The 13,964-nt window shown below is 39.6% G+C and overlaps 1 protein-coding gene across 9 annotated transcripts in view; it reads right to left on the reverse strand.

Annotated features, from left to right (window-relative positions):
* Nucleotides 1-13,964, reverse strand: part of LOC138755644 (NEDD4-like E3 ubiquitin-protein ligase WWP1) — a 140,887-nt gene that overhangs the window by 50,665 nt on the left and 76,258 nt on the right. For all 9 annotated transcript variants that reach the window (XM_069922004.1, XM_069922009.1, XM_069922006.1 and 6 more), the window contains 2 exons: nucleotides 9,949-10,127; nucleotides 3,406-3,808 (listed from right to left, as the gene is read on the reverse strand). In XM_069922004.1, coding sequence (XP_069778105.1) covers nucleotides 3,406-3,808; nucleotides 9,949-10,127 — 582 coding nt within the window. The remainder of the gene's footprint in view (nucleotides 1-3,405; nucleotides 3,809-9,948; nucleotides 10,128-13,964) is intronic.

Below are 13,964 nucleotides of genomic sequence, written 5' to 3' on the forward strand. Positions count from 1 at the left end.
ACTTGCCTTTGGCCTGTGCTCCTTCTGCTGCCCTTTCTTCCCTCTTCTCCTCCCCCCATCATTTTATTTAGATACCTGTCTGCTTTTTGCTCATGACGATGGCCTCAGGCCCAAAACATCAGTTATATCCATTTGCTTCCCATGGACACCGCATGATCTGCTGAGTTTCTACAGCTCTCTTACTGACTCTATCTTGCATCATGTTCTCACTGCTTATTGCCTTTGTGAAATTACTCTTGGACTAAACCTTTTCTTCTCTTATCTTGTTGCAAGTCCACTCAACTCTCATTTAGCATCTATCCACTTTTAAACTATAAAATCTTCCTCATATTTTATTTTCCTTTAGGCACTGCCTTATCTTGTGATTTTCATTTACAACAATTTCAATCTCTACTTCAATTCAAGATTTCTCTCCAAGCTCAATACTTCTCTTCATTAATCTCTTCCTCTGTATGAACTTCCCCCAAACCATTTTGAGTTACATCTATTACTTTAAGATCAGCCATGATCTCGTTGAATGGTGGAGCAGGCTCGAAGGGTCGAATGACCTACTCCTGCTCCTATCTTCTATGTTTCTATGTATCTCATGTAGCCTTGCTGACTTCATCATCACAAATAAGATAAGTGTGGGTCACTTGAACCACATGCCATATTCCTTTCCAGTCCTAAATTCCTGAAAATAATTTCCATGCTCATTTACAACTGCACTTTAGACCATCAGCTGCTCTTACTTCACCCTCCATTCATCATTATTCCACTCTCCTAGAGTTTTGAGCCCATTGCATCTATCTCCTTTATTTCTTGAACTTCATCTCAGCCAGAACAAGGATAGCATTGTTATTTAACTTTTTGGTTTTTGTTATATTAAGAAACTTTATTTCCATCTTTTTGCTTGAGTTCAACTAATGACAAAACCCTAATTTGTCTCAGGTTTTGTTTGTCCATAAAAAAGCTACATTGGCTCCCAGTTAAACTAGGTGTTAGACTTCTTATCATTTTTGTCCCAAATTTCTTCCTTGGTTATACTCTAATCTATGTCTTTAGTCTCCTACAGACCTACAGCCATCAAGGATATCTATGCAATTCCATTTCTGGTCTCTTGAACTTTCCTAAATATAATTGTTCTACCATTGGCAGATGGGTTAGGGTTTCCAGGTTCTTAGCTCTGGAATTAGATCACTTTCTGACTGGCGTGCATGTCATCTATCTTTCCCTCCAATAAGGTTTTTTAAAACTAATCTCCTTGACAGTCTACCTTAATAAATCTTAACCATCTTGTTGTCAACATATGAAAACATTCCTGTGAAATGCCTTGCAACACCTTGCTACATTAAAGTGCAAGAATTTTACCTTCTTTAATTTCATCTCTTTGTTTTGGATACCAAAGCCCCCTTTATTCAAGAATATGAGCTCAAGTTCCCAATTTTAAACACTCATCATTAAAGTGTATTTAACATTAAAAAGTATAATTGTCCTACACGTATTCATTGTCTTCAATACAGCGATATATCCCATTGGTTGCCATTACGGAGAGACAGATCAAAATACATATTTAGTACATGAATTAAAGAATTAATAATTTGTTAAAAAGTGCAAGAGGCAATTATAATGTAATTAGGAGCAACGAATCATACAGGTTATTGGACTTCAGTTCAATTCTGAATAACAAATATTAACTGAACACCCCAACATTGTTTTCATGCTCTGCTTGCTTTCTACAAATTGATCTTAAATCAGTTGTAACTTTATACTGTAACTATGCTCTTGCCCTTTTACTTTGTACAGCTATATGTACCTGTTAGACATGGAAGTACCTGGTATAATGTATGAGGAAGAATGTTAGAAATAAACTTTTAAAACGTACTTGATAAGAAAACATAGAACTCTACAGCAAAGTATAAGCCCTTCAGCCCTCGATGATGTACCGATCCATATATTCCTTAAAAAAAGCTAATAAACCAACCCTTCCCAATGAACCTCTATTTTTCTTTCATCCATGTGCCTGTCTAAGAGTCTCTTAAATGCCCCCAATGTTTCAGCCACCACCACCATCCCTGGCAAGGCATTACAGACACCCACAACTCTCTGTGTAAAAATATTTACCCCGAATGTCTCCCCTAAACTTCCCTCCTTTAACTTTGTACATATATCCTCTGGTGTTTGCTATTCCTGCTCTGGAAAACAGGTACTGGCTGACCACCCTATCTATTCCTCTCATAATCTTGTACACCTCTATCAAGTCTCCTCTCATCCTTCTACGCTCCAAAAAGAAAAGTCCCTGACCTGCTAAACCTTGCCTCATAAGATTTGTTTTCCAATCCAAGCAATATCCTGGTAAATTTCCTCTGCACCCTCTCCATAGCTTCCACATCCTTCCTATAATGAGGTGACCAGAACTGAACACAATACCCCAAGTGTGGTCTTATCAGAGATTTGTAGAGTTGCAACATGATCTCTCTACTCCTGAACTCAATTTTCCCTATTAATGAAGCCCAGAATCCCATATGGTTTCATAACCATCCTATCAACCTGTGCAGTAACCTTCAGGGATATGTGAATTTGAACCCCAAGGTCCCTCTGTTCATCTACATCATTAACCCTGTACTCAACCTTTTGGTTTGTCCTTTCAATATGTATCACCTCACACTTATCTGGATTGAATTCCATCTGCCACTTTTCTGCCCAACTCTGCATCCTGTCAATATCCTCTTGTAACCTTCGACAACCTACATCTCCAATTACAACTCCTCCAACCTTCGTGTCATCTGTAAACTTACTCATCCATCAAACAAAATGGGATAAAGATTAAAAATTTGCTGAAAAACTTTTTATATAAGTGTATGACAGGTTCATTCATAGAAAAGATTTCAGATTCAATTCTAGATACTTGCTGAGTTTACCAAATTTAATGAAGCAGCATTTCAAATTCTTAAGCAGGTGGAAGGAGAAGATGACAAAAAGGATATGCACTGCCAGGACTCCTAAATTTTAAATACCATTTGAAAGGAAGTTCATGTGGGGTAAACAATGCATCATAAAACCCTGTCATGAATCATCACCTTAAAAGAGAAACTGGAAAAGATAGTGATGGAATCAGAGAATATTAAAATCTCAAGCACTGTCCAGAATTTACCGACAATCTGTACCCATCACAAAATTATAAAAGAAAATGTCTCTGAAGAATGACAAATGCACAATATGGGCCACTCTGCATTTTTACTCTTTATAATTTTGTCATTGCAAACATATTTAATAAAATAATGCAAACTTTTTCAAAGCAATGAGCAATGCAAAAATAAAATGTATTTTAAGAGAAAACTTATCATATTTAGAAGAATCTTTCCGCAGACACTGATCCTGTAACTATTGTTCTATGACAAAATTAGTGAGCGTTCTAGTACATACCCAGCTGGAAGTGGTTCTATATTAATGCTGTTTGGCTGCTGTCTTACAGGCCCAGCAGTTGTATTTGAAGTTGTATGTCTAGGTTTTCCACTGTCTACTCCTGTATTGTTTCTGGCAGCAGTGTCTGTAGCTGCTAAAGGAACATCAGCAGTTGCACCAATGGATGTACTCGGTGATGAAGTAGTGTTATTGGCTACAACAGCTGTATTTGTTTCCGTTGAATTTGCTGTAGACATGGAAGGTAAAGTTGTACTAGTAGTGCAAACGATAGGGATTGAAGTTTCGATGGATTCTGTAATAACTCCACTGGTAGCAGTTACAGTCACTGTTATTGTTGATGAAGATGGGGATGATGCTGTTGATGGAGGCGTTATCGGTCGTGATGACACTGCTTCTCCATTTACTGGAACAAAATCAGCAAAAATGTTTATAAATTTTTTAAAAACATGAAATAGTGGTGTGATGGCAAAATTGAGTATACAATTTGTGTTTCAGAATTTGCAGTAAATTACTTAATTTTTGTTCATATTACAGCACAGTACATCCCCTTCAGCCCAGGATGTTGGGAGTGCTGACCTACCTATGTAAAGCTACTCCACAACAATCTAATTTTTCCCTGCCTCACACCCATAGTGTTTTAAGTTTTAATGTACTGATTAAATGGGCAAGTTAAGCCTTTGTGGTCTCTGAATGTGTGTCATTAGAATTATTTTGAAAGGCTAGTTTATACTCACCTGTTCTTTCACAACAAACAATTACTTTACATTACATTGTGCTGTTGCTCCACAATGCACCATACACATTTATTTTTCTGTATAATTAGATAATCTGGAACAATGGATATTTTCTGCAACATCCAAGAGTCTCAGCAGCATTGAGGACTAAGTTTTCCATTTGCTTGAGAAATCATTTAGGGCAGAGCTGCCATATAACTCCAGCAACCTTGCTTCAGTCATGGGGTTTACATGTTTTCCCTGTAACTACACTGATGTCCTCTGAGAGCACAATTTTCTTCCAACATCTCAAAGACATGAAAGCTGCTTGGTTAATTGGCCACTGTAAACTCCTCTACTGTGTTTACATAATTGAGACATGGTGGAAGGATGGACAAGATCGTAAACTCAATATCCCAAGGTATAGAATTTTCAGGTGATCATAATTCTGTTAGTTTAGGGTAGTTTTAGGGAAGAGCAAGGAGAGGCCTAAAGTTGAGGTTCTGGATTGGAAAAGAGCAAATTTCAAAGGAATAAGAAGGGATTTGGGGAGTATTGAGTGGGACAGGATATTTTCAGGTAAGGATGTTAATGAAAAATGGAGGATATTCAAAAAAGAAATTTTGAGGGTAGAGAGTAGTTATGTCCCAGTGTGGATCAAAGGAAAAGCTGGAAGCCATAGGGAGGCTTGGTTTTCGAGGAATATTGGAAATTTGGTTAGGAGAAAAAGGGAGGTGTACAAGAGATATAAAGAGCAGGGAGCTGAGAAGTTGAAGGATGACTACAAGGAGTGTAGAAGGAATCTTAAGAAAGAAATTAGAAAGGCCAAAAAAAGGCATGAAGAGGCTTTGGCTGACAGAGTAAAAATAAATCCAAAGGGTTTCTATAAGTACATTAAAAGTAAAAGATTAGTGAGAGATAAAATTGGACCCCTTGTAGATAGCGAGGGTAGGCTGAGTGAGAAGTCTGAGGAAATGGGGGAAATTTTGAATGTTTTTTTGCCTCGGTATTCACTAGGGAAAAAAATGTTGAACCAGTTGAAGTAAAGAAAAATAGTGGGGAGGTCATGAAGCATATAAGGATAACCGAGGAGGTAGTGATGGCTGTGTTAAAAAAGATAAAGGTGGATAAATCTCCCAGACTGGACAAAATATTCCCTAGGACACTCAGGGAGCCTAGTGGACAGTTAGTGGGGCCATTAACAGAGATATTTAGGATGTCACTGGCCACGGGGGTGGTGCCAAAGGATTGGAGGGTGGTGCATGTGGTTCCTCTGTTTAAGAAAGGGTCCAAATGCAAACCTGGGAATTATAGGCCTGTAAGTCTGACGTCTGTGGTGGGCAAGTTGATGGAAAGTGTTCTGAGGGATGCTATTTACAAATTTTTGGAGGTACAGGGATTGATAGGGAGTAATCAGCATGGTTTTGTCAGGGGTAGATCATGCTTGACAAACCTGATTGAGTTCTTTGAGGGGATTACAAAAAAGGTTGATGAAGGGAAAGCTGTGGATGTTGTCTATTTGGACTTTAGTAAAGCTTTTGACAAAGTTCCCCACAGGAGGTTAGGAAAAAAGGTGGAGGCATTAGGTATTAATAAAGAGGTAGTGAAATGGATTCAGCAGAGGTTGGATAGGAGGTGTCAGAGAGTAGTGGTAGAAAATTGTTTGTCCAATTGGAGGCCGGTGACTAGTGGAGTTCCTCAGGGTTCGGCCCTGGGTCCACTATTATTTGTTATATATATTAACGATCTGGATGTAGGGGTGGAGAATTGGATAAGCAAGTTTGCGGATGACACAAAGATTGGTGGTGTTGTGGACAGTGAGGTAGATTACCGTAGATTAAAAGGTGATTTAGGAAGGCTGGAGGTGTGAGCTGAGAAATGGCTGATGGAATTTAATACAGATAAATGTGAGGTGCTACAGTTTGGAAAGGCAAATTTAAATAGGTCATATACATTGAATGGTAGACAATTGAGGAGTGCAGAGCAACAAAGGGATTTAGGAGTGTTGGTAAATAGTACCCTCAAGGCTGATACTCAGGTAGTTGGTGTGGTGAAGAAGGCATTTGGAATGTTGGCCTTCATAAATCGGAGTATTAAATTCAAGAGTAGGGAGGATAAGATGAAATTGTACAAGGCATTGGTGAGGCCAAATTTGGAGTACTGTGTACAGTTTTGGTCACCAAATTATAGGAAAGATATAAACAAAATAGAGAGAGTGCAGAGAAGGTTCACGAGAATGTTGACAGGATTTCAGGGTCTGAGTTACAGGGAAAGGTTGTGCAGATTGGGGCTTTTTTCTCTGGAGCGTAGAAGATTGAGAGGGGACTTGATAGAGGTGTTTAAGATTTTAAAAGGGACAGACAGAGTAAATGTGGATAGGCTTTTTCAATTAAGAAAGGGAGAGATTCAAACTAGAGGACATGGTTTAAGATTGAAGGGGGAAAATTATAAGGGGAACATGAGGGGAAATTTCTTTACACAGAGGGTGGTGGGGATGTGAAATGAGCTTCCAGCAGACGTGGTCGAGGCAGGATTATTGGTTACATTTAAGGAAAGACTGGATCGTTACATGGATAGGAGGGGACTAGAGGGGTATGGACCGGGTGCTGGTCAGTGGGACTAGGAGGGTGGGGATTTGCTAAGGCATGGACTAGTAGGGCCGAACTGGCCTGTTCTGTGCTGTAAGTGGTTATATGGTTATGTATTGCATTGCTAGTCAAGGATCATATTACTTCAGTATTAAGGGGGGCATATCCATGAAGACTCCTCAAATTAAGCTCTATGTGCAGGGATTGGAAACAAAAAGGATGTCAGTATTCTTCTGGGACTCTATTACCATCCTCCCAACAGTCAACAGGAGATAAAGGAACAGATATGCAAGTATATATCACAGAAGTACAATAAAAATAGGGTTATCATTCTCAAGATTTATATTTCCCAAATATTAACTGGAATTACCTTATTGTTAAAAGTCTCAGAGCAGAATTTTTGAGGTGTGTCCAGGAGAGGTTTTTGATGCAGTATGTAGATACCAACAAGGGAAGGAGCATTACTGGACATTTGTTTGGTGAATGTAGTTGGTCCAGTGAAGAAAGTGTTAGCAAGGGAACATTTTCAATATAGTAACCATAATCGTATTTTAAAGTGGTAACGGAAAAGGACAAGGATGGAGCAGGAATTAAGGTTTTAATTTGGTGAAAGGGCAATTGCACTAACATTTGGGAGGACTTATCAAAGGTAGATTTGTAGATTGGGAGCATCAACTTACAGTAAATCTACACCTTCATAATACAACTGAGCTGCACTGCCTCCAAAACGTTTCTCAAGTAAGGAGAACAGAATTACACACAATACTCCAAGTTCATCTTCACCAGTACCCTGTACACTTGCAGCAAAACCTCTCTGCTTTAATCCAATTCAATCCCTCTGCAGTGAAGACCATCCCCTTTACCTTCTTGATTATTTGCTGCACCTGTAATCATAAATGGCTTTACAAAGGACAGATCCTATCTGCCCAATTTGATGAATTACTTGAAGATGTAATGTATCAATGAGGAAGAATATATGATTTACATAGACTTTAGTAAAGCCTTTGACAATGTTCAATGTTGATCTCTGTGGAATACTGCTAGTCACTCCAGTGTTCCACAGGGAGACGTTACTGGGACCCGTGTTGTTCATAATGTACATAAATGACTCGGCTCTGAATGTGAGACACAGGATGAGCAAGTTCACAAGTGACATGAAAGTTGGTAGAGTTGTTGATAGTGTGCAAGGTAATCTAAGATTGATCTTTTTGTGAAGTGGGCTGAATGATGGCAGATAGAGTTTAAGTGATCTGATACATTTTGGAAGCAGTAATGAGACTAGAGAGTATTGAGGAAAAAAAAGAAGTCAAGAGTATGACAAGAGATTCTTGAAGGCAGGTAAACTATCTGATTAGGAAGGCATACTGGTCTTCATTAATCAGGGCATTAAATGCAGAAAGATGGATGTGATCCTGCAATTTTATAAAACCTTAGAGACACAAGAAACTAGAGATACTGTAATCTAGAGCAAAAAAAACAAACTTCTGGAGGAATCCAGAAATGCCAGGCAGCATTTGCAGATGCAAGAGGAAGGTTAATGTTTCAGGTAGAGAGTGATTGAAGATGAGTCACTAACTGCACTTGAGAAGCTTCCAGATAACCATTTAATCACTTAGGAGAGAGAACTATGGACTAAGTGCTGGGTGATGGGGTTAATACAGAAGGGTGTTCACTGGTCAGATTAAGTGAGTTGGCCAAATGGTCTATTTACATCTATGATTCTATGTTTTTGCATAGATGAATAAAGGAATCTTGGAGGTGAGAGTAGTTGATGAAAATGTGGAATTGGTTACAGAGAAAATTAGTGCATGAATGGGTTTGCTCAATGAGGGGGCATAGATCCTCCATAAATTTTGCAAGAAAAGATGGAAATCCACCACATTAAACATTTGTTCTTCCATTACTGATTCATTGTGGCTGTAGTGCATGTCACCTCCAAAACTTGTCTCAACTACTTCTTTCAATCCCATAATCTCTGCTGCTAAAAAAAATCAAGAATATCAGAAACACTTTCAACTGCTAGTTTTCTTCCCAAGTTGCATACAATCTTGATTTGGAAATTAATCATCATTCTGGAACTCAGTTTGGAACTGTATGGATGTTTGGATGCATATGACAATGAACCATAGGCACTACCTCACTTTATCCTATTTTCTTGCACCGTTTGTTTATTTTTTAAGTGTAATCTATAGCAACATTTGCACTGCAAGGCTGCCGCAAAGGAACACATTTAGTGACGTGCTCATGATAATAAATTCTGATTCTGAAGTATTAAACTAATTACCTCTATTTGGGATATTTCACAAAAAAAAAAACCTATAGGTAATTTCAACCACAAACCTCCACTCAGAAATCTGGGCTATCACTGCATTGAACATGGTTTACCTGTATTTCTAAACCATGTAAATTATCATAAAAAATAGTTATGGCTCCCTATAAATTATAGTTCATCTTCATGCATACCTGAAGTTGAATAAGTATTAGGGATAAATACAGAATTCACAATAGAATAATAAGATCCATTAATAGATATTTTATAAATTATATATTATTAAATTAGAATCATACAGAACCATTGAACACAATATCTGTCACTTTTGCATCAAGTCAGAATATTAGAGGTTCCCATACAAAATAGAGATTAATACTCTGATTTCTGATGAAAAATGTACATGTTAAGGCAAAAGCAATTTGCCATTTTAGGTGGATTTAACATCTCTAGCAGGATTATTTTGAAAAGCAGCAGGAACAGCATCGATATTGATATGGACAATCTTTATTCCTCAATAATTGAGAAACCAAAAAGAACTGCAAAACTCAATTTTAATCTGCAAAGTAGATTGTCTTGTTCATACTATTATTTGAATATTGTTTGTATATTCAGCAACTCTTCTAAATAGCAGAGTGAACAAGGCCATCTATTTTAAAATAGAAATCCTGAGAAAATGTTGATTAGTTTTTGAATTTCTTCATTTATGAGAATTAAATGATGTCCAGAATAACAGGAATGCCTTCCCAGCTCTGCTTCAAAGTAGTGCCAATGGGCTTTTAAAATCCAACTAAAATGTCAGTTGACTTTTGCTGTATATAAACTTACTATTGAGTTTCTTGAATTGCAACAGTGATGAGACTTCAAATGCTTCCTTTCCTAATAATGAATTCTGTAAGGTTCTGAGTTCAGGAAAAGTGCTGTGTAAAATCACGCCTCTCACACTTGAAACAAACATGCTACAAATTCTTACTAGTACTGCAGGCAGCTGAGGAAGATGAATCTTTTGGCGCTGTTATACTTTTTGGCCTGGCTGTTGCTGGACAAGGAGATCGATTGCTTTCTCCATTCATTACTGGTGAACTGGCTGCAGATTGCCGTGAAGAACTTGTCGATGGACTATCTGCACAGTTGGAGGTTTCGGTGTTGGATCTTAACAAAAATATAATCAAAATTAATGCAATTGAAGCAACCTCAAGTTCTATAATCAAGTTCCCTTTTGATTCATTCAATCTATTTTCTATCAGAAATGTCTGAGGCCAATCCAGTACCCTCCCTACATCCACATGCTTGCAATTCCCACAGAATGTTGATAACTGACCATGAACGGAAACTATGGCCAATTTTCCACTTCATAACACAGCACTAATTGGCAGCATGTAGGAAAGGGGCAAAAAGAAAAGGGACAGAGTAGAATGGCACTGAAAAATTCTTCGCTGAAATTCAATAATTTTATGTTCAGAACATTGGGCCATTGATGGCCCTGGTGGAATACGAGACGTCATTCTTCTGGTTTATAAATGGTCTCACTCTGGGGGTTAAGAAGGGCCAGGACAGACAGGTAAGTATTGTAATCAAAATGAAAGTTGAAGCGCATGCAACCAGGAGTTTTCAGGAGGGCCACTGTGGTCAGAGAGTGGATGCTCTTCGAGAGGGTCCCCAAGTCTGCCTTTAGTCTCACTGATGTAGAGGAGATACAATGGGAGTATCAAATGCAACAGATGAGGTTGGAGAAGGTGAAAATGAACCCCTGCCCTACATGGAAAAGTTGGTTAGGACCCTCAATGCTTTGTGAAATTGGAAATGCGACTGAACACTTCTTGACATGAATCATCTTTTCACCCTGTATCTGATTACACAGGACCTTGGACTACATTGCCAGGAGAGTACTCAAAATTGGAAATTCCATGCAGATTATTTCCAGTAGGAATGGATTAGAACCAGTATGAAAACTGAACTTCAACCACTTGTTTTGCATGGCCCCAGTCTTTACTACTAATTCTGATTCCACATCCAGCCTCATTGTTGGTTGGACTGGACCCAGATTTCCATGAACTCCGTTAATTCGGTTAGTATCTAATTTGTTCCCTGTTACCATTATTCAAAAGACCTATCTGGATTTCCTGCTCACTTATCCCCAATATCCAAAATAAAAAGACAAGCCACGTCCATCAATTATCCAAAAGGCTGCTGGAATTTCTTCCACCTCTCCATAACATCCAAACTCCTCATGCACATGTAAAATGTCAATTGACATAGTCACATTTTCCCCCTCTCACTTCATCAAGAGTATGCAAAATACTGGCTCCAAACCCATGAACTGATAACACGGCAGTTCAAAAGTGAAGGGGGAAAATAACCTTCTCCTGATTATTTTTTGACACAAATCCTCTTGCATAAAGGCCAACATATCCTTGTCCTTCCTAATTCTTTCTTGTACCTGTATGTTAACTACCATTGATTTGCAAAGCACACCAACTTGATTTGAACAACAAAAAAATTCAATAACTCACCACTTAAAAACAATGCTGTTATTTATTTTCCACGCATGTAGTTCACTTTATATTTTCTCACATTTCCACTCCAACTGCCCAGTCACTTAAATTGCCTGTACCCCCCTCCCAGCATTGCCCTACGTGGTCCTCTGATCCAAATTGCGAATATAGATTATGAATAGTTTGAGACTGCAGCATCAGTCATTCTGGTTAGATCTTCCCAACTCAAAGATGACTCGTACTTATTTTCTGTTCATTATTAAAACCTAATTTCAAGCTAGTCTAATACCCTTCATCATACCTGGTCTAGTTTTGTTTAATAATATCATGTGGTATGCCACTGAAATCTTTTTAAGAGTTCAAAAGCACCACATCCATCAGTTCCCCATATCTATTCTGCTAGTTACTACTTCAGAAGTGCATAACAAAATAATCATGTCCAATTTCATTTATACCGGCACAAAAATGGGCCCTAGGGCCCACTATGTCCATGCTGACCCTTTTGTTCATTTGGACTCATCCCAGTCACTTGCATTAAGATCATATTCTTAGAACCATAAACCACTACGTCACAGAAACAGGCACTTTGGCCCTTCTAGTCCATGTTGAAGTATTATTCTACTTAATCCCGCTGATCTGCACCCTGACCATCGCCCTCCACACCTCTCCCATCCATATACCTGTCCAAATTCTTCTTAAATGTTAACATTGAGAAGCATTTTAACCACTTCAACTGGAAGCTTGTTCCACACTCCCATCACTCTCTGCGTGAAGAAGTTCCCTTTAATATTCCCCTTAAACTTTTCCCCTTTCATCCTTAACCCATGTCCTCTGGTTTGTATCTCACTGACCCTCAGTGGAAAAGCTTAGCTAGAGTACAATATTTAATTTTAAATACCTCTATCAAATCTTCCTCTTCTACACTCCAGGGAATAAACCTTTTCCTGTAACTCACTTCCTGAAGTCCAGGCAACAACCTAGTAAATGTTCTCAGCACTCTTTCTATCTTATTGATATCTTTCCTGTAGTTAGGTGACCAAAACTACACACAATACTCCAAATGTGGCCTCACCAATGTCTTATATAACTTTACTATAACATCCCACAGCCTTGTTTCACGCCATTGTTAATGGAGAAGGGTTCAGAGAGCTCATTGCTGTATCTGACCCGACCTTGTTGGTTTTCGTGCAGTTGGATAATCATGTTGAGGAACTTTGGGGGACATCCGATGTGCTCTAGTATTTGCCAAAGCCCTTTCCTGCTCACGGTGTCGAAGGCTTTGCTGAGGTCAACAAAGGTGATGTAGAGTCCTTTGTTTTGTTCTCTGCACTTTTCTTGGAGCTGTCTGAGGGCAAAGACCATGTCAGTAGTTCCTCTGCTTGCGCGAAAGCCGCACTGTGATTCTGGGAGAATATTCTCGGCGACACTAGGTATTATTCTATTTAGTAGAATCCTAGCGAAGATTTTGCCTACAATGGAGAGCAACGTGATTCCCCTGCAGTTTGAGCAGTCTGATTTCTCGCCTTTGTTTTTGTACAGGGTGATGATGGTGGCATCACGAAGATCCTGAGGCAGTTTTCCTTGGTCCCAACAAAGCTTGAAAAACTCATGCAGTTTGGCATGCAGAGTTTTGCCGCCAGCCTTCCAGACCTCTGGGGGGATTCCATCCATACCTGCTGCTTTGCCACTTTTCAGTTGTTCGATTGCCTTATATGTCTCATCCAGGGTGAGGACCTCATCCAGCTCTAGCCTTAGGGGCTGTTGAGGAAGCTGGAGCAGGGCGGAATCTTGGACTGAGCGGTTGGCACTGAAAAGAGATTGGAAGTGTTCTGACCAACGGTTGAGGATGGAGATCTTGTCGCTGAGGAGGACTTTGCCGTCTGAGCTGCGCAGCGGGCTTTGGACTTGGGGTGAGGGGCCGTACACAGCCTTTAGAGCCTTGTAGAAACCCCTGAAGTCGCCAATGTCCGCGCTGAGCTGGGTTCGTTTGGCGAGGCTAGTCCACCACTCATTTTGGATCTCCCGGAGTTTGCGCTGAAGATAGCTGCATGCGCGACGGAAGGCTTGTTTCTTCTCTGGACAGGACGGCTTTGTAAGGTGAGCCTGGTGGGCAGCTCGCTTCTTTGCCAGCAGCTCCTGGATTTCCTGGCTGTTTTCGTCAAACCAGCCCTTGTTTTTCCTGGAGGAGAAGCCCAGTACCTCTTCAGTGGATTGCAACCCTCTTTTCAATCTTCTTCAGCATGATGCTGAACCAAGCCATGAAAGACCCCAACAATGAAGACGCTGTTTACATCCGGTACCGCACGGATGGCAGTCTCTTCAATCTGAGGCGCCTGCAAGCTCACACCAAGACACAAGAGAAACTTGTCCGTGAACTACTCTTTGCAGACGATGCCGCTTTAGTTGCCCATTCAGAGCCAGCTCTTCAGCGCTTGACGTCCTGCTTTGCGGAAACTGCCAAAATGTTTGGCCTGGAAGTCAGCCTGAAGAAAAC

This window comes from Narcine bancroftii, chromosome 2 (assembly GCF_036971445.1).
Source record: "Narcine bancroftii isolate sNarBan1 chromosome 2, sNarBan1.hap1, whole genome shotgun sequence".
Classification (NCBI taxonomy): Eukaryota; Metazoa; Chordata; class Chondrichthyes; order Torpediniformes; family Narcinidae; genus Narcine; species Narcine bancroftii.